The sequence below is a fragment of the Pezoporus occidentalis genome, unplaced genomic scaffold (assembly GCF_034315485.1).
Source record: "Pezoporus occidentalis ecotype Australia unplaced genomic scaffold, CSIRO_AGI_Poc_V1 ctg32, whole genome shotgun sequence".
NCBI lineage: Eukaryota > Metazoa > Chordata > Aves > Psittaciformes > Psittacidae > Pezoporus > Pezoporus occidentalis.
Window position 1 is genome coordinate 4927160 of NW_026915158.1, and position 21653 is coordinate 4948812.

General features: G+C 41.4%; 1 protein-coding gene across 1 annotated transcript; it reads right to left on the bottom strand.

Annotated features, from left to right (window-relative positions):
* Window positions 1–494: 494 nt before the first annotated feature.
* LOC134168705 (arylsulfatase H-like) lies at window positions 495–20913 on the bottom strand. The gene is given in 7 exon segments (XM_062628712.1): window positions 495–785; window positions 894–948; window positions 6295–6341; window positions 6343–6577; window positions 6579–6720; window positions 8184–8324; window positions 20796–20913. Coding segments are annotated over 7 exon segments (1029 nt in total).
* Window positions 20914–21653: the final 740 nt, after the last annotated feature.

Genomic DNA, 21653 nt, shown 5'->3' on the forward strand with positions numbered 1-21653 from the left:
GGAGCACCGAGTGCAGCCCTGCCCGTTGTGCACCCTCCCCTCACCAGACCAGTGCAGGCACTCCCTACACTCCGAGCTCTGCATTGCAGCCTCCCCTCTCATCAGCTCTGTCTGGTGCCGACACTGATTGCCCACATCTCTGGTGGCAGCTTCCTGTCAGTCTCAAAATCACTGCTCTGTCAAGTACTGGATACATAGGGAGAGATATTCAAGACCGTGGCTCAGGTTTCTGCTATTATGGATTCCATGGGCAACAGCACCATGCTCCCCGGGGTACAGGCCATGTCCTGCTCTGCTGCTGAGTGTTAGCTCAAACCTCTGGCCTGGTGCTCTGGCTGCTGCTCAGGCAGCCACTAGCGGTCACAGTGCTTTTGGAAACGAAACCACTGCACGCAGAGAGGGGGCCCGGCGAGGGCTCCTGGTGCTGTGAGCCCAGCTGCGTCGGGAGCTGCCCAGAGCACAGCTCTCAGCCTGCGGAAACTGGGCTCTGCACTTCAGCTGTGAGTGGCTTTTCGTGCAGTGTACGTGGAAGCGAAAGGCGAGGCAGCGACCTGCGCCGGAGAACCTGGAAGCTTTGATTCCATGTTACCTTTTACACGCTCCTCTGCCAAAGCGCTCGCTGAGGGTCCGACGGGCTCCGCGGCGGCTGCTGTGGATGTTGGCGGTGCAGCGCTGCCCCCTGGCGGCGCGTTCTGTTGTCGGCTCTGCAGCGCTCGGCTCCAATGCTGGCTACTGCGGCAGCGCTCACCAGAGAAGGACGGCGCCCGTCCCTTCTGCAGCGGCTTCTAGCGTATTTTAGTCAAGTAAAGGTGCTTCATGAAAAAAAGAGACCATGACAGATAACCCCTAACCAAAACTGATTGCTGAGAATGTCATATTATGGCTTACTCTACAGAATGGGAAGAGGAATAGGCATAGCCTGCTCCACTGGCTTCTGCATTTCTCCAGCTGTGAGAATGAAAAAAACCTGCGTACAGTATCACCATGAATTCATCAACTTACTGTCACATCATCACATACTGTCACATCATTCAGTCACAGAAGATGAAATTAATCTCAACTAACTTTAAGTTAATGTATGTTTCTAAGTAAAAAAATGGGTGGGTTTTGTGTCTGATGTGGTCAGTTTTGGCTGCCTTTTCAGTCAGTGACGAGAAACAGGGTGACTGATCTAGCCTGGATGTGTTAAGCAGAAGGAGGTGAACCACACCCTGTAAACATCTGCATCTCTTCAGTGACTGTAAAACAACAAGCTCAGACCCAGGCAGCTGCATTTGGTCGCACAAATGTCATCCTCCGGTGTGAGCAGGAAGGAGGACTCAGGTAACCAGGCACCAGCCTGTTCTCTTTTACACTGTAATGGAGGGTGACATGAGCAAAGTCTGGGTGCTTGTTGAAAGCTCAGGAAAGTGTTACAGCTGCAGCCAGCTTGTCTAATGCCATGGCTGAAAAAGAATTGAAACAAATAACATAGGACTATAGAAAACAAACTACTGATCCAGATAAAGACCTTATGTGCGTAATTTCTTTTTCTTCAAATCTTGTGCTAAAGCTGATCCTAAATGCTTCCACAGAAAAAGCAATAGAAGCACTGCAATAACAGGGAGATGCCTCAAGCTATGCTACCCAGGAAGCAAAGCCCTTCATCTCAGGTAAGGCAGGATAGCTAACAACAGAACCATTCTGCATCTTGAAGAAGAACTGGGAGACTGAAGCAGTAAACTTACGCCAGATACATGTACACATGCTTTTACATGACATTCTATTGGAAATTAGAGGTCGTTGCCTCATCTCTGATCTGCAGGAGGGGGATGTTTATACTCACTGTCCTTTTGGTGCCACTGCACTGCATGCAGAAACACACCACAGCAGTGAAACATGAATTTGTGTCTGGAGCGCTGAATTGTCCCTTCAGCAAAGGCACAAGGTGTCGATTACCGTGACAGAGAGGATGGACTCTCCAAATTGCTTCAGAATCTCAGCCTGCAGCTGGAGTGTGAGAATACTCACTCTCCACATGTACTGCATTAGGATTTCAAGTCTCATTTCTAAACCAAGCTACTGTTTAGCTAATAAGCCCTGAGATTTTTAATTGTGTGGATGGGTGGAGGCCAGTGATTAGCAGTTACTAACAGTTTTTGCAATTACAGCTAGTTCACACATCCTGCCTGGGGAGATAAGTCACCATTACTGTAATTTTCCTGGAAGTAAGCGATAATCATACCAAAGGCATGGTTCACAGCTTTCAATTTTGCTCCCTGAAATGGAAGTCACTGAAGTCACCGATAGCTCTGGAAGCTCAAGGCTTTGGGGAAGGGAGGAAAAAAGTAAAATCCACTGGCTAACAGTTACACACCACCAGCACTTTTTATGCTTTTTGCTCGAATGGCTTAGCCCCCCCATGCTTTCTCATTTTCTGTAGAGGAGTCTAACACAGATGCTACAAATTGTTTACTATTGAGGAAGCTACTTCTCAGGTACTGGCAGCCAAATGCAGGCCACATGCCATTTGCTCCACCTTCCGTCTCATGAAGAACCAGGCATCTAGTCTTGGAAAGGGCTCTGAATATGCTGCAGCAATGAAGACTTCCCACTGCAATTTCTATTGAAATTGGATTACCTCAAGACAAAAATTTATTTGTTTTAGCTTGATTTCTTTTCCATCCCTCTGGTCTTCTAAATTTGCTTCTCCATTGGCCCTCTTAAAATTCAAAATACTCATTGTTTCAAATAGTATTTCAAAGTGAGAACCATTAAATGATTACAGATATGAAACAATGTAGCTAAACCACAAGACTGCAAGGTGAGGGTCCAGTTAGAAAACAAAAAATTGTAAAATATTGCAGCCCAGGCACCTATAAGACCTTTGCTCTGTTATTCCTCCTATCAGGGGCAGAAATGACAAGTCATTGCTGGAAAGCATTGTAGGGAGCGGCAAACAAAACTTGAAGCTGCGTTATTAGCTCAGCTAATAGATCACCAGCTTAATGATAGCTTATACTAGCTTATTGCTTTGCTAAATAGCACCCGACTTTGCTATGGAAGAGGTGTGTTCATAGTTACAGCCAAGAGGCAGAGCTTGGTTTGAAAGGCTGACAAGGTGGCATGACAGATTATAAACAGGGCAAGTCCAGCTGCTTGTGTATTAATCCTCATGCTATGTAAGATAATGGTATCTCATGCTTTGTTACTCATCAGCAGCTGTTACCATTATTCATATACATGGCTTATTTAATCCTCTTGTTTTTAATATCCTGTTAGCAACTTCAGCAGTGAGTTATACAGATATTTATGAATTACACTGGAGTTTTTAATCTAGTGGGTCATCCCCTGTTCTGCTGTATGTGGACAAAAATAGGAATGCTTTTCTGTAATTAATCTCTAAACTGATATTGTATCTCCTCTTGTCTCTAAGCAGGCATGATTTCTTTGTTGTCCTCTCACACCGAAACCTCCGTATAATCACATTCACCTTTCTTCTCCGAACTCTCCTGTTCCTGATATACTTGTTTTAGGGTAGTCAAAGTGAATCCCCTAGGTTAGGTTCTGAGCTATTCAAGTGAGCTCATTGGCCTTTTTGCATGTGCTACTGGTAAGCAAGCTTCATATCCAGAACTGAAGGCTAATATAACATTTAGGACTGTTCCCAGATGGGATCCCAGATGTATCACACATTGCTTGTATGGCTCATTAAGTAATTTAGTACTAGACAATGTGCATTTTGATGCTGAGCAAGGTCAAGGCACCCAAATCTTCTGTAGGGAAATAACTAATGGGAGCAGTTTTCATGCTTTCTTACACAGTAAGTGCCAAGCTGCCAAAGCTGTCAGAGTGGCTTTTCAAGGTTTAGTAGTCTTAAAGGCAATGTGGAACTAAAAGGGGGTACAAGTGTACTACTGGAGTCCAAGGAAAAGATGAACCGGGGGGGAATATAACAGAATCTGTTCTCTGCGGGTTGGTGAATAGGGCAAGATCTGTTGCTTAAACTGCAGCAAGGAAATCCAAGGTAGGATTGGAAAAAAACTTCACTAGCAGAGACAATGAAAACTGGATTATCTGGGAAATCATTAAAGGTGTTTAAAGAATAGGTTAGAAAATATAGCTGTCAGGAGTAGCTTTGGTCAAAGTGATGCTCTCTGGGGACTGAAAGATGAATCACTGATGTCCTGAATTTGCCTCAACCCTGCAATCCAAGATTATCATCCCAGCACATAGTTTAGTAAATATGGTCTGTCTGGATGTATTTTATTCTATCCTTTTCTTAAGAGGAAGTCTTATGCATGCACACACTACCAAAATTGCCTTTATAGATCCCATTCCACCCACCCAACTGAGAATTTCCTCTGTGAGCCTCTAGGAATCCTCCATGATCAGATTCAAAATAAACAAATGTGGTATTCTTCAAGCCTTCTTTGTCAATAACATCCAGAAGTCTGGCTATAAACAAAGCAAAACATCAAAATTATATCCAGAAATGCAGTCAGACTTTTCTTAGGTGTTGACTCAAACTTCAGGAAGACCAAGTCTTTCTATTAACCTGAATGAGTTATGAGATACCACAAGCAATGCAAAGTATAATCCTACATTAGAGAAATAACAAGAGCCCAATGGAAAACTGCTAAAAGTGTCCAAAATTTGTTCATGATGTCTAGAAACCCAGAAAAATAAAACCCCAAAACAGCTGTAAAATAATATAAACGAATGATCCTTTTATTCAAAGTACTCAGAATACTGTCAGCTTTATGCTGTAAATTCTCTGAGTTAAGGATTGTATCTGTTGTGTAGCCTCAAGCATTCTGAAAAGCTTAAGTAGTGCTTAATAGTGGTGCCTAGATTCCTAATCATCCAAAACTGCTGTGTCACACCAGGAACTGAAAAGGGACTCTGAGATGAGGCTGCACACTACCAACCAAAATCTTCTCTTGATGCCAGTGACAAAAACTTCAGACTGCAGTTCAAACCTAACTTCATAAGGAATGCTTCAGTACTGATAACATCAAATGATTATACAGGATGTGATTTATCTTTGATTGCTTGTCCTCATCAGCTTCTGCATCAAACATATTCACCAAGAACAGCTTCCATAGCTCCCTCTTGTTGAAGCAAAAAGGAGCAACAAAGTGAGGCTTAGGTTTAAAAACCTAATTGGCACTCGAGTCTGGATTTAGACTGCAGAGAGTCTTCATGATGTACTGACTTCACGCAGTTTATCAAGTGAAACTCCATAGCTTTTTAACTTGATCTTTTGACCAAGAAAGAATTCTGGCTTATGCTTCAAAGATTATTATTTGATAAAAATGAACAAGCACACAAATCAGCCACTGTATAATGTAATATCATCAGAACCATTTTGATCTTCTGAGACTAGACAGAGCTGGATGAATGTCATACATTTTGATTAACAGCACGATCAAGCACGTTTGATTGTTTGACTGCATTCAATGCTACAGCACAGGTGTGTGTCCATTAAAGAAAAAGAACAGATCCTCTGAAGGAAATTTGAGCCTTCATCTTAAAGAAAACAAAAAAAAACAACCAACACCCCCCCCCCAAACAAAAAACAAAAAACAAACCCAAAGCAAAGAGGTGTGGTGGTGGTCTGGCATCCTCTGGAGCTAACTGTGTGTACAAGGCAAAAAGAGAATTCTGTGACAACCCCTTTACATTCTTTTTCACATTCAAATGAATGAAGGATTTTCTTCAAGATGGCCACTTACCCACCATCTAGTTCATCTGCTCTACATTATCTCCATTTAGGCCATGCTGGCTTCTTCCCTGAAACTTCTCTGTGGTCATGAGAGGGTTTTGAACATGTGAAAGAAAAACAACAAGAAGAAGTTTTTTTTATGTTTGGTTGTGAAATGAAAGAAAATAGTAATTTCTCTGCTAACTCACTCAACTCAAAGTATAACAGTGATATTGTAGTGACTATCACAATAAAAATTATATTTGTGGTCTAAATCAAAAATTTTTGATTTTGACATCTGTGCAGTTTTGAGGTTTTGGGAGACAAAGTGGATTAAAACACCCCTCAAAGATGTTGATTCTGTATTAAGACCAAAATAGTAATGGGCCTTTTCTCTTTCTTGTTCCAAATTAGACATGTGTAGAACATTAAATAACTGGGAAAGTTCATAGCCAAAAGTGACAGACTCTCAGAAGCAAGGAGAACAGTACTTGCCAACATCCGGACAGGTAGCTCAGCACATGCCAGCTGCCTAACCTAGTGGTGTATGACACAGTCATGATATTATTTCTAAAAATCCTTAAAAAGGCAATACAATTTTTTGTTACCTTTCAATGAATGAAACTGCCTCCTTCAGCATATTAAAACTTTTTTTTTTTCTCTAGGTTTATCAGTTGTTCAGTGATATCGTGGTTTCTCGTCAGGGTGCAGTTCCAGTACTTAGTGAAACCATAGCTGGAGAACCGGGAGATGAAATACAGAAGACCACAGATGGCCAGACATACGATTATTTTCCATTTTACTGAGAATAAATTGGTGAGTTTTCCAATCAAAAGAGTAAGCACTGAAAGGATGATCATCTGAGTATAAAGCCAATATGTATCTTGAAAACTTGGCCAGTTCATGGTCACCTGTGCCTTGACACTTATTCAGAAGGGTGGGAGGTATGCCATAAAAATAATCAAAGCCGTGATTTAAAGGGTTATGGCAGTGATCACAGTGGGATTTGCAGTTCTGACCCATATGCCACTTCCCTGAAAATATAAAACAAAGATCTTCAATCCAGCATCGTTATTCTTGGGTGTGTCTGCCTGTATGCCTAATGGGTTGGCTGCACTCCTTGCTTAAGGTGCAGCCAAGGGAGGAACTGGTCTGGAATGGGGACAAACTCAGGGAACAATTGTGCATTGGCAATTTGTCTGCCTAGAACAGCTGTTTTTCCTCACTTATCTGTTAAAATTCCTCACAGGGCAGTGGTCCAGCTCAGAGGCTTCCCTGAATAAGAAGTTCTAATAATTGATGCTTATTATTTTTCACATTAACGGGTCACCTGATGGGAGAAACCCTTGTGCCAAAACAAGCAGCTAAGCACAAAAATATGAAATAATTTATGCACAAATTCTATCTGACCTTCGCAGTCAAGGAACAGATTCCGAGAAGAAGGTGTACATATTGGCTCTGTGTGTCTATATTCATCCTGAAATGAGTAACAAAAGTAGGCCATTCCAATTACCCAGTACAATTGGACATATCAGAGTATGTCATACGGTGATGATCAACCTTAATGAAGTCATATTACAGAGCAGTGTCATTATCCTGACATTGAAGGCTGGATAGGCTTAGGGACTGTTACCTAGATAAATAACTTCTGAGAACTGCTAACCAGTTCTACACTTACGTATTTGAATGTAGTTTACAGCATAAGCAATAGAAGACTGCAGTGAGCTAGGGAAAGCTCACCACTTTGCGCAAGCTGTTGTGAAGTCAGCATATCACAAAGGCTGACTTCAGTTTAGGAGCTAAATGACACCTCAGTGTGCTGCAGCCAAGTAGAGGTGTGAAAATCATGGTAATTACAATTAAGCACATGACATCATTTACATCAAAAAGTTTAAAAATGACAAGTGATTGAAAGACCCAGCCTTTAATTGCTGTTCAGACAAATTTAGCAAAGAGTGAATAGAATTATTCTTCTTGGACTTGTATTCTGACCGGATTCCCACTGAAGTCAATGCAATTCTTTCAGCTGTTCCTTGTCAGAGTCTCATTTTCAGAAGTAAACTACTTTTAGAGCTAAACTGTGACAACAAACAGGATGTATCAATAAGCAGAAAATGTAGCCAACAGATACGTTTAAGACCAATGTGGTATCTGGGTACCAGACAACATGTTTCTACCATAATGGATCAGTGAACATCTCTGTTCTTCCTAAAGCAATGTGTACTGGGCAAAAAAGATTCTTTCCTTTGCATTTGTTCGTGTTTGCAGTGTACATCTACATATTCCATATATCTCCACGTTGGATTTTTCAGATATGCTGTGCTGACACTGGGGCTTGCGGATGGTGTTATGAAAACCCTGCTGATTTTGAAAGTTATGCATACAAGTAATTCCACTTCAAATGATCCTAGACATTTTGGCAAAGAAAAATATTTACAGCAGCAGCTTCATTTGAATAGCAAACAATAGAAAGGCAGCAAATTGCTATGTCTCTTACCTACAAGTGCTGTAGAATAACCTTGCTGGTGCAGTATCCTGCTAAAAGCAATTTCATTTGTTGGGAGCCCTCCAGAACACCCCTTCCAAAAGGGAGCCCACCGGTCAGTGCAGGATGCTGTGCCTAGGGAAGAACAGCAGTCTTTAAAATAAAAGAAGCAAGATTTCAGATTTTCACTCTTCTCAGATTGAAGCCTATGCATTAGCACAAACAGTTACCTAAGCATAGAGCCTTTTTATAAGCCATTTAGTATGCCCCCAGATTGATTCTGATTGACCCCCAGAACAATGTTTCCTCCAAGCCCTACATAGCAGATGCCTCAGCTATGGTAGTGTGTCTACAAATGGCACTAAGATGGCTGTGTTTGGACATTAGGCATTACAACTGAAGTTCTATCAAAACTTGAAGTGCTATCAAAGATCAAGACCATCTTAAGAGCCTGAACGTGCGCAAGTCCATGGGACCTGATGAAATCTATCCGCGGGTCCTGAAAGAGATGGAGAATGAAGTTGCTAAGCCACTGGCCATCATATTTGAAAAATCATAGCAGTCAAGTGAAGTTCCCGATGACTGGAAAAAGGGAAATATAACCCCCATTTTCAAGAAGGGGAAAATGGATGACCCAGAGAATTACAGACCAGTCAGTCTCACCTCTGTGTCTGGCAAAATCTTGGAGCAGATTCTCCTGGAAGGCATGCTAAGGCACATGAAAAACAACAAGGTGCTTGGTGACAGCCAGCATGGCTTCACTAAGGGGAAATCCTGCCTGACCAAGCTGGTGGCCCCCTATGATGGGGCTACAGAGCTAATGGATAGGGCAGAGCAGTTGTTGTCATCTACCTGGACTTGTGTAAAGCGTTCGACACTGTCCCACACAACATCCTTGGAGAGACATCAATTTGATGGATGGACCACTCGGTGGATAAAGAACTGGCTGGATGGCCGCACACAAAGAGTTGTGGTCAATGGCTCAATGTCCGGCTGGAGACCACTAACAGGTGGTGTCCCTCAGGGATCAGTGTTGGGACCCGTCTTGTTCAACATCTTTGTCGCTGACATGGACAGTGGGATTGAGTGCGCCCTCAGCAAGTTTGCTGATGACACCAAGCTGTGTGGTTCGGTTGATACCCTGGAGGGAAGGAATGCCATCCAGAGGGACCTTGACACACTTGTGAAGTGGGCTGATGCCAACCTCATGAAGTTTAACCATGCCAAGTGCAAGGTCCTACAGCTGGGTCGGAGCAATCCCAGGCACAGCTACAGGTTGGGCAGAGAAGAGATTCAGAGCAGCCCTGTGGAGAAGGACTTGGGGGTATTGGTTGATGAGAAAATGAACATGGGCAGGCAGTGTGCGCTTGCAGCCCAGAAAGCCAGCCGTATCCTGAGCTGCATCAAAAGCAGCGTGACCAGCAGGTCAAAGAAGGTGATCCTGCCCCTCTACTCTGCTCTTGTGAGACCTCACTTGGAGTCTTGTGTACAGTTCTGGTGTCCTCAACATAAAAAGGACATGGAACTGTTGGAACAAGTGGAGAGGAGGACCACAGGGATGATGAGGGGACTGGAGCACCTCCCATAGGAAGATAGGCTGAGAAAGTTGGGTCTGTTCATCCTGGAGAAGAGAAGGCTGCGTGGAGACCTCATAGCAGCCTTCCAGTATCTGAAGGGGGCCTATAGGGATGCTGGAGATGGACTATTTATTAGGGACTGTAGTGACAGGACAAGGGGTAATGGGTTAAAACTTAAACCGGGGAAGTTTAGATTGGATATAAGGAAGAAATTCTTTACTTCAAGGGTGGTGAGACACTGGAATGGGTTGCCCAGGGAGGTTGTGAATGCTCCATCCCTGGCGGTGTTCAAGACCAGGTTGGACGAAGCCTTGGGTGAGATGGTTTAGTGTGAGGTCTCCCTACCCGTGGCAGGGGGGTTGGAACTAGATGATTTTAAGGTCCTTTCCCACCCTAACTATTCTATGATTCTATGATTCTGTATGGATACTGGGGAGGGACTCTTCATTAGGGACTGTAGTGACAGGACAAGGGGTAATAGGCTAAAACTGAAACAGAAGAAGTTTAGATTGGATATAAGGAAGCTTCAAGTTCTTTACTGCAAGGGTGGTGAGGCACTGGAATGGGTTGCCCAGGGAAGTTGTGAATATTCCATCCCTGATGGTGTTCAAGGTCAGGTTCCACAGAGACTTGTGTGACATGGTTTAGTGTGAGGTCCTGCTGCCTGTGGCAGGGGGGATGGAACTAGATGATCTTAATGTCCTTTCCAACCCTAACTGTTCTGTGATTCTATAAAACACAACATTAAAGGAAAAGGGGTGAAAAATATAAGAAGCTTAAATAGAATAAGAGACTTACAGAGTCAGCGGTACCCACTTCTGAAGTGTACAGTTCATGATTACATTTCTCCTTTAGTAAGTCAAAAATCACACCAGAGGAGCTACACTAATTATTTCTGCCATATGTGGTGGCTAAAGTTTTCTGTCAGGAATTTACACGGCTGAAGTAAAACTGTTTTAAACTGTAATTGTGGAGAACTCTTCCATGGTCTGACACACTTCACTATGAAAATTTTGCCAGGATATTAAAGATATTACACTTAATATAATCTTAATACCACTGAACATACAGTGTTGACACGATTTTGTTTCTTTGTGCTTCTACCTCTGGGTGCTTTTCACTGTTTAGATTTTTACCCATTTTTCTGTTGTCATCTAGCCACATTGAGTGTGCTTTATGTGGGGATTTTCTCACAGAAATCAATCACTAAATCAGGTCATCTTTAGTTTTGCCCATCATTGAGATCCCAAATCCTTAGATTAACTGATTCTTAAAGTGGTTTATTCAAAGCGTTTTTTAATAGCAACAATGGCTAGACAATCTGCAGTGAACCATTAGAGAGAGGCCCAACCTGATCTGATAGGGTATCTGCCAGTCAGGAAAGCTGCTTTGCTTGGAGTACAGACAGCAGCTATAGCAATGTGCTGAGAAAGTCTCACTCTGACCTTTGTCAAGCCATCAGTATTAGGGATCTTAAAGAGAAAAATCCCATCTCTGATAAAAATGTATCACACAGAAGTTTGTAGTATCCCACTCCTAGTTTTGTCAAGGACCTCACCATCAAATTTACAAAGCTCTCTGTTTATCTGCAAAAGCTCTATTGCATATTTTTTGAGATACCTTGAGTACTTAGAAATTATTTTTCCATGGATGCATGTGTTGTTATTAATAAAATGAGTGGGCGGGTTGGCAGGGGAAGGCATTTCAGGTCTATCCCATATCTAAAGCTCATGCAACATGGTGAAAAATGATCCATTAATAGATGCAGTACAACACAATTTCCAAGAGTATAATAGGTTAAATGCAGGATATACATATATATGTATATAGATGCACAATCATTCTATCAACTAATCTATATACAGATTGTTGACTTCACTGGGGATAAATATATCACATAAACTGAGCTGTCATTTCATAAACAAGCCTACTGGAATTGTTAGATGATATTAAATCCTAGTCTCAGTCCTTCATATCTCAACCCTGGAGTTGTGGAAACTATAAATTATACGCCTGACAAGTGCAGTGTACAGACATTTGCAAAGTTCTGACTGGATATGCTAAAGATTAGAAATTCAAGAATGCTGCTCAAGCATGCTGAGTAATAACAACTATTACTCCAGCAGGAATTACTGTATAACGTTTATTTTGTACATGATTTGAAAAGAGATTGATCTACCTAAACTAATCCATTATTCATAGAACCATAGAATAGTTAGGTTTGGAAAGGACCTTAAGATCATCTGGTTCCAACCGTTATTAATGTATTTTCTAATACTAAGTGTCATCAGATTTGTTTCACTGAAATTCACCAGGAAGGGAAAATTTATTTTTTGAAACATTCTTACCTTATTGTATCATTGCCATCGCAACCGACATCTCCAATACCAAGATGATTATCCACTATCAGTAAAAAACTGGGCTTTGAATTTGATACATAGGTTCTTGGAAACAAGTATAAAATTAACCAAGTGTTTAGGCAATTCCTGAAATTGAAATTAAAGAGACAGTTTTACGAAAACATTTGTAAGCTTTATAATAGTCTTTAAGCTATTAAAGTCTTATGGGGACTCAGTATAGATGCAAACAGCTACGAAATACTGCCAGCAGATGGAGCTCCTGAATACTTACAGAAGATCTTGAGTCTTCTAAAACCAGCATTACCTATTTATTAGTTTATTTGAATTTGCACAGGAAGTTTGTGTGCGTATTGTGTGCTACACAGAGCATCTGGAAAGTGCTCCTTCAGCCATGGGACCATCTGCAAAATCAAGGTTTCAGCAACGGGCTTAAACTTAGGTTTCTTCCTAGAAGACCCTAAGAATATTTCAGCACTTCTCAGTTGCTGAATGTGTTTGTAAGAGGCAGCTTACAAATGTTCACCGTAAATAAAATACAAATTAAATCTGTAATGAAATGGCTACTAGCGGCTTACTAGGTACCTCAATGTGATAAATGCATAGTAAATGTATCATACTATGTATTATAAACAGGCACAGCTACAGGTTGGGCAAAGAAGAGATTCAGAGCAGCCCTGTGGAGAAGGACTTGGGGGTGTTGGTCGATGGAAAAACGTACATGAGCCAGCTTCAGTGTGCGCTCGCGGCCCAGAAAGCCAGCCGTATCCTGAGCTGCATCAAAAGCAGCGTGACCAGCAGGTCAAAGGAGGTGATCCTGCCCCTTTACTCTGCTCTTGCGAGACCTCACTTGGAGTCTTGTGTACAGTTCTGGTGTCCTCAACATAAAAAGGACATGGAACTGTTGGAACCAGTGGAGAGGAGGACCACAGGGATGATGAGGGGACTGGAGCACCTCCCATAGGAAGATAGGCTGAGAAAGTTGGGTCTGTTCATCCTGGAGAAGAGAAGGCTGCATGGAGACCTCATAGCAGCCTTCCAGTATCTGAAGGCGGCCTATAGGGATGCTGGAGATGGACTATTTATTAGGGACTGTAGTGACAGGACAAGGGGTAATGGGTTAAAACTTAAACCGGGGAAGTTTAGATTGGATATAAGGAAGAAATTCTTTACTTCAAGGGTGGTGAGACACTGGAATGGGTTGCCCAGGGAGGTTGTGAATGCTCCATCCCTGGCGGTGTTCAAGACCAGGTTGGACAAAGCCTTGGGTGAGATGGTTTAGTGTGAGGTCTCCCTACCCGTGGCAGGGGGGTTGGAACTAGATGATCTTAAGGTCCTTTCCCACCCTAAGTGTTCTATGGTTCTATATATACTCTTAAACTTCTATCATGTCCTATAGAAATAGGGTAAAAAGCCTTGAAATACCACTAGGTATGTCAAGTGCTTTCAAATTTCAATTCCTTCAAATAGGATTTGAGTTAGAAATAGCTAATCCTGTATTAGCTGCTCTTGGATTCTCTATGAGTTCATGAGGATAAGGTGATAGGGAAGAGAGATTAATTTGCATTTTCTCAGGCACAACCCTAAAAGACAACAAATGTCTTTTCTTACCATTGTTTGCCCTGGTAAACTTTCTGGTTTCCCCTTGTATGAAACAGGTACACAGATGGCCACGTACATTCTGTTGAGATAAAAATTAAAAAGTAAAAATCAGAGTCCAGTAGCTGTGGTGATCTTGTCTGTGAGGTTGCTCATTACCTGCCCTGCATTACCGTAATCATATTGCAAATGCCTGTGGCTGGCTAGAACAGAGAAGGGCATAACTGCTGGGCCTTGATTACATAGTCCTTACATTCCTAAACATGTGTTTGCAGAGCCTGTTGAACTGACGCTACAAGGCAGAAAGGGCTCTTGTGAGGACAGGCAGGGTCAGATAACACAACAAGCAGTTTTGCAAGTTCTGGCCTGTTCCCTGCTGCCAATGTCTCCAGGGGGACTTGTGGACATTTTTGAAAGAAGGCTAAATGTCTGTGGCTTTAAACAAGTGTTAAAGGTGCCAGTTACTCAATACGTGCACAGAACTCCTGATGTTTACCGCAAGGAAGGTTTTTACCATTTTGCAAACAAGAGAATGATAAGTAAAAATAATATCTCATTTTTACTTAACCACAAATTATCTTTCATAGAATCATAGAATACCACTTTGGGAGGGACCTCACAGATCATCTGGGCCAACTTTTCTAAGCAAAAATGGCCTAGACTAGATGTCCCTATCCAGCCAAATCTTGAAAGCGTCCAAGACTGGAAACTCCATCACAACCCTGGGGAGATTATTCCAGTGGCTGATTCTTATTGTGGAATATTTTCCTCTTGGAGAGATTCTGATTGGACACAAGAGTAACTTGTGCCCGTTACCCTTCATCTTTTCCATGTGAAAAGGTCCAGGAAAAGAATCTAACCCTTATTGTGAGCTTAGAAAATACCAAAGCTACCTCAGAAAAAGCCATCCTGGAAACTAATACTGGCAGTATAATTCTTTGGGAAGAGACTGTAACAACCTTAGGTTTGGATGACATCTAGTACTTTCAAATTTTATGAGTGGAAGCAATTTCTTTGCTGAAATAGAGAGCAAACCTAGTCACTTTGGACAAAGAATGGCTTGTGAAATGCACTCCTTTTCCTCATGAATGGCCACAGACTAAGAGATAACGTGGCACTGGAATCATGCAAACAATCATGCAGAAGTACATAGTAAACTGGTTCCATCAGGGACTGGCATATGCTCATCTTTGTGCTGTACACTGAAATGAATTAGAGATGACATTTATTCCTTCACTGTGAAAAGAGATAAGCACCTGAACTATCCCATCCATGTGAAATGCCCACTTTTCCATGCCTTTTCATTTCAAACCAGCACAAGAACAAAGATGCTGTTTGCTCTATTAAGGAATAGATTGAAGCTAATAACAATATTTACTTGCTGTTAACAACTAAAAGCACGTTTATAAACACAAAGTCTCTTCTAAACAGAGAACTGAAAAGGTCCATCTTGACTTGTTGTTTCGTTTGTTTTTTTTTTTCCCCTCCAAAATCAGCATGTTCTCCAGTGGAAAAATACAGCATGTTCTGAGAGAACGTCTTTCTGCCTTTTTGGTACATATAAGTGTTACAGCTACCTTGCAATGTCAGAGAAATTCCAAACTGGCCAGAGTATATTCCTGCTCTATGTGTTTCAAAGGATGAGACATAGGACTAAAAAATTGCAGATGTTGTTATTCCTCACAGAAAAATAGCATTAAGAGTCAGAACATGGGGTCCATGGATGACTTTTCCAAATAACATCTAGGTGCTTGTTTGCCTATGGCTGATACAATATGGTCTAAAAAAAACAAGAATAGAAAAAATAAAAAAAATTGATTCTATTATTTTCGATAAGGTTGGTCATGCTTCCCCTTTCTATTGGCAAGATCCTGAAGGGCAGTACTGAGAGCTCCTCATTCTCCCTGCCAACTGGCTGAGTTAGAGATTAATGGGGAAGCAGCAAAATCCCTCTTAGCCAAGGCATCAGCTGTTTGAAGCAAGATCTTACTGCTAATGCAGACAAGGCCAGAAGCCTAACGTCATGCTTTGAAAAGCAGGCTGTATAAGTGTGAAACAAAGGACTCACTACTAGGATCTCAAATTTTGATCAGTATGGTAGCAGTACCTCAGAATCACAGCCTGACAGCAGTTCCCCTGAAGCCTCAGTGAACCATAGCTTGTGGTTCCATAAGACAGAGCTAAGGTGATGATCAGGCAAGTGAATGAAGGCATTAACCTGTGAGAAGGAAGAAGTAGAAATGGTTCTGGTCCTTACCTGTAATGGGAATGTCTTTACACTGCTTTAACAATGGAGACAGAGCTCTGCTTTCCCAGCAACCGGTAAGCAGCATTGCATTTGATGGACTTCAGCTGCACGATTAAGCCAAAACTATTGCAATGAAACTGTTCTCAGCCTACACTGAGTAGCTGAGCCATCACAGACTTTGGAAGCTGTAGTGGAGCAAAGGAGCCAGACTGATCCGGACATTTGATAAGCTTTCCAAACTGGTGCAACAGCTCTGCTGCCTTCCACATTCTCTCCACACATTCATGCAGCAGACCCAGCCTGTCACAGCAGGCACTTTGATATTTAGACAGAGAATTTGTCCAACACCTCAGGAAAGCTATGAATTTCTAACCAGGGATGCACAGTGGTGGTATTAAAAGATACTTGGATTTTAATACCATTGGCTGTGCTTCCTGGTTTACTGCAAGTTATTTTAGGAGCTTTCTACTGAAGAAGTAGAAGTACAAACGGACTTGTTTAAAAAAATGCCCTCAAACATCAATACGTATATTCACATTCTTCTGTTAGAGATTCCTTTTAGAAAGAAGAGTTTGGAAAACCTCACTAGGATGTGATGAATCCACTACTGGGCCCCTAGGGCTTGTGCAGGTTCCTTAACTGTTAAATGAATAAAACCAACTTAATTCATAAATCTAATATGAGCTTCTAGATATCAGCAGAGTTTCTTACAGAAATCCCTTCTGTATGCTAGTAAGACAAAATAAATGACCATCAAGACTAACAGAAAAGGCCAACCCCTTTTAACAATGTGCAAAACAAACCCTCATCTCAATTATTCTTGTTCCTTTTGCTCCTTGGCATGCTGAGCAGTCCTAATCCTCTAAGAAGTGCATGGGAGGAAGCAGGCTGGGACTTGCTCCTTTTCCTCTCACTCTCCGTCCTCCCTCCCATCCCTCCTCTTTCATCTGCAACGCAGACTCCGTCTGGGATCCTTGCCAGCAAACTGGAACTGCTGCACAGATTCTACATGAATTCCAGGCAGAGTACAAAGTGTTTATTTTTGAAATACTGGCAGAACATGGCTACTGCCTTGTCTAGCTTCCCTATCCAGTTAATTCTGGGCAGATTTGTATCTCTATCTGCTCTATTTCAATGCCTCAGAAGAGATACTATAAATAACAATTATAACAAGAGGTGCTCTAAGTAATGACAATAATAGCCCTGTCAGTTTGTTTCTCATTCTGCTTTTCCAGCCTTCCAGAGAGGATAACAGGACTAGCTTGTCCTCCCCCTTCTGTCATGTTGGCTTTTCTTCTTTGTTACATTTTCAGGCAGAGTAGACCTACCTGTACTGAAGATATCTAGACAGCATTTTCTTTGCCCACCCCCAAGAACTGAAAGTTTAGTGCGTCCTTCCCCCCTCTTTCAGAACTTAACTCTTACAATAACTCCAAAGGTCTTGTGCAATTACCTGGGGGAGATCTCACCTATTTACTGTCATTTCAGTTCTCCAAGTTACTGGAATACAGTGAATGCTGAATTTAACATTGTGTTCTAGAAAACTCAGTAGGAGTCAGTAAGGTGGAAAGATGAAGCAGCTTAAACTATCAGACTCATTCAATACAGTGACAGGGAAAAGCAGGGTTCTTGGAAGTTCTTTATTCATTGACCTCCTTGAACTTACACCTATATTAACTTATTTTTACAAGATAAAATTTGTCATATTGGGCTGCTTCTACCTATACCTATTTTACCGCAATACTTGTTTTGTATGTCTGCTTACCAACTTGTTATGCTTTGTGGGGCAAAGATATTGGTCTTGAAAAAAAAAAAAAAAATTCTCAAATCACAGCATGCTTGACCCAGTACAGAGGTAACAGCTGTGATTACTTTGTTGTCTTCAGCAGAACTAAGTTTTAAACAAGACTTTTCTGTTGTTTCCCTCCTCCGCCTATTCTTAATTTATTTTTCTTTCCGTTTCACTGTTACAAAGAGAGCTTTGTAACAGAGCGGCAGAAATGAGGTCATTTTTATCTGTGCATTTTAAGCCCTGCAGTATTTCCTCCTCTGCAGCTAACCAGTTTTTCACTGTGCCTGAGCATAGGAAGCTTCTGTTTACTCCCTGCTGCATACAAACAAATTCTCTGCCAGCAAAAACTTACTTTGAGTAATTGTGTGCTATATAGTACCACTTTTTATCTGTTTTTTTCACAGATATGAGAGTACTAAAAGCACTACTGGCATCTATGTAGTCCCTTCCACCTTTGGCAAGCTTTCTGAGTGAACTTACAGTAGTGAAGAATGTATATTGAAAGAAACAGAAATTTGTGAAATTGCTTCTATGTCACCCTTATGAAAAAGCACTAAGAGTTAAGAAGAAAAGCATTAATCAACAAAGCTGGCTGACCGAGCAAGAAGATATTTCCAGGGGTATTTGGCAGGGGGAGGGAAATAATACAAAACAAACTAAAACAACCTTTTTCCATTTACTAAATTCAAGCCTCTAAAGTTCTATAAGCATGCTTATAATAAACTTTGGCTTCATCTACTCCTACACAAATACAGCTGTTAATACTGTTCAAAGCCCTAAAATCTCTGCAATTTCACTGCAAACCTCAGTGCAAAGTAACATCTCCTTAGAAAGCCTGGCTAGGATGACATTGCTGCAGGATTTTTGGTTTGCCTTTTTTGTTTGTTTGGTGTTTTTTTTTTTTAACTAGTATGGGCAACATCCCTTTTTACAAGTGACTTTTTCCAATATGACTCTCAAATGAACCTTGTTTTTCCAGAACTGGCATTGAAATAGTGGCAATTATTAATCCAAACCATTTTTATTGGCATCTCACATGCAATAAAATTGCTTTCACCAAATTAGCATGCACCAGGACCACCTTCCGAGAAGAAAAATCTTTCTAACTGTTGCAGAGGTATTCTGCACATCAACATGTTGTACTTCACGCTGTCTGTGATACTTCTTATTAGTACTCAGCTAAAGCTAAAGGTGCAGGTCTGTTCAAAAAGCTGTTCACAACTTGAAGATGATCCCTCACTAGATCAGATGCGCTCTGTGTTGCTCAGCATCTCCACAATATTTCTGCAGAGATAACAGAGCAGTACAGGAAGCAGTAATGACTGAAACTACTATACTGAGATAGCCTATAGGGGCACAATTACAAACATCTATAGTTCTATGTAGAAGTCTTGTATTTCTTACTGCTGCCTGCTCAGCGGAAGGCTAAATCTGCCTTTGGAGGTTTTTTCCTTGATAGCTGTTTAGAAGTGTAAAATGCATCCAATAAAAGTAGTCAAAACCATGACTGAGAGGATGGTGACAGTGATCATTGAAGATTCACTGTTTATAACTTGAAGCCATTTTTCTTAAGGTTTTAAAGCATAAAAAGAAAAAAAAGAGAACATTAAGGTGGACAACTCAAATAGAGCCTAAGCTAGTGTTGTTTATACCTGTTTGGTAATTAGGTAAGTCAATCCATTTTTCAAGATTATCAACACATTTCCATACACACAAAGATGCTGGGTGAAACCAGTGTTTGGTCAGGTGAATGTCATACCATAATGAGCGATCCCTGAATGATTCTGGAATGAACAGAGAAATATTCAAGATGCTTAGCTACTGAGGTGGAAAGGGTCACATAAGGATGGGTTTTCATTTGCTTTCACTGAGGATCAGGGAATTAAAGTGCCATAACTCATTGGCTTCTTTAACAGATTCCTTTCCAAACTTTCAATTCACAACTTCATTTTAACATAGAGAAGATAACTGTAAGAGCCCCTAAACTTTTAGCCAATGTTAACAAACATCTTGATCGCCAGATTCAGCAAGATGATTTCTCAAGCATGCCTCTACTCCATATAAAATGGAGAAAAGGATATAAACCAACATTTCACTTTATCCCTGGCCAAAACAGAGCAAGTAGACAGAAGATGTTGTCTGCTTAGAAAATATGCTGAATCAAAGCACGCTGAGGTTTGCTGGGTTATGTGATTGTTGAGTAATTACAGACTAGGCCAAGAAGACTACAGTTCATTAGCTCATGATTCAATGCAGCCACATCTATTTCCAGCACTTGGAGATGACAATGCATTTGGTACAGCCAGCCCGAAACCCTCTGGCTTTAAGGGACACAGTGCTTACCCTACCTACCCATTTACTTGAAGAGATCCATTGCGGAGTGTCTGATACTTAACAGTAATAAAAGCAAATGGAAGGGAAGAGATTTTCCATGTTGATTTTTTAAGTATTTGGCAAAAGAATGATGAATCTTGAAACTGCTGAGGTCTGATCAAAGCCACAGCAGGAAAGTGCTCTGGGACAGTGTTTCCCTGACACCTTTGCATTTTGGCTTCATCTGAAGAAATAACCACCATATATCCTTGGGACCTAACAGCCTCATCTATGAGATGCTTGTGCTTTGTGGGTACAAACTTTGTTCTTTTCCTTCTGCATTCTCTTTTTAGCCTTTTGCTACCTAAAGAGAAATGGAATACTGAAGACATTGTTTTTTTTGGAATAATTCCTACATTAGAAAACTCTCACAGTGGACCAACATTTGAAAAATCTTAGGCCAAGCAAAATAAATACCCATTATAAACATGAGACAGTTTTTAATTCTTCCTGTTCTCGGTGCTCTTTACTAATATTACCATTGCCTTAAAACTCTTTAGACTGCAGTATTTTTACTCATCTTAAAAGGGTTTTTTCCTTTTCATCCCGCGTTTCCCCCTCCTGCTGCCCCCACCTTTTGAGAGGATTTGTATCAGTGACAAACGGACCATTTTGAGTGAACACATGAGCTAGTTACATGAATTCCCTTCAAGGTCACACTAAAACATTTTACCTTACCTATGAGCCCAGTCGTATAGGCTTGTTGCAGCAGCCTGGCAAATGTTGTCTTATTAGGAGGGAGCCTTCTTGACCCAGTATTCCACTGCAGTGCTTGGTACCTATTGCTGGACACCATCCCTGAGAAACAGCTCTGTTCATTCCTCTGGGCCTTTCACTCTCTGCTGGCAGAGACTGGGCTGCTCCTGCCAAACTCTACATCAGTAGCTCAACCTGAAGCCAGCAGAGTTCCACACAAGATGTAAAGCCAAACATATCTTGCAGGCACTCACTTCACATTATCCAACAGCATGCATTAAGTACTTCAGGTAGTCAAGAGTCATATTTCAAAACAACTACTACTTGGCACCAGTTTTACCATCAAACTGGGAAAAAAAAATAAAAATAATCAGTGGTGACAGTATATAGTAGGTTTTATTTTCTGCCTTTCTGCGTAACTGTGTTAATTAAGTCTCTCTGTTCTCTATCTAACACAAAGAAAACCAGTTGCATCTCCCTGCCTCAGGGATGTTGCATGAAGTTAGGTGAGAGACAGTCCACCCAACATGCAGACTGATTTTGCATTTAGAATTCAAAGTAGATATCTAATTTTCCTTTATAGCACCTAGTGAAAGATGAATATCTATAAAGTCCTCCCTAAGGCATTCTGGACAAGTGAGGAATGGATCTAGTGGAGTTTTGTGACTTTCTGAAGTGTGTCAGCAATAAAATTGCCCGTTTCTCTTGGGAGCCCTGTTTCAACCCCTTACCTCTAACCATCACCATCAAGAGGGATTCCACCAGTTTGCCCCAGGCTGTGTTGCAGTGAGGAACTGACAGGCATTACTGCTGCTGGCATTTCTCCATACCTATTTATTT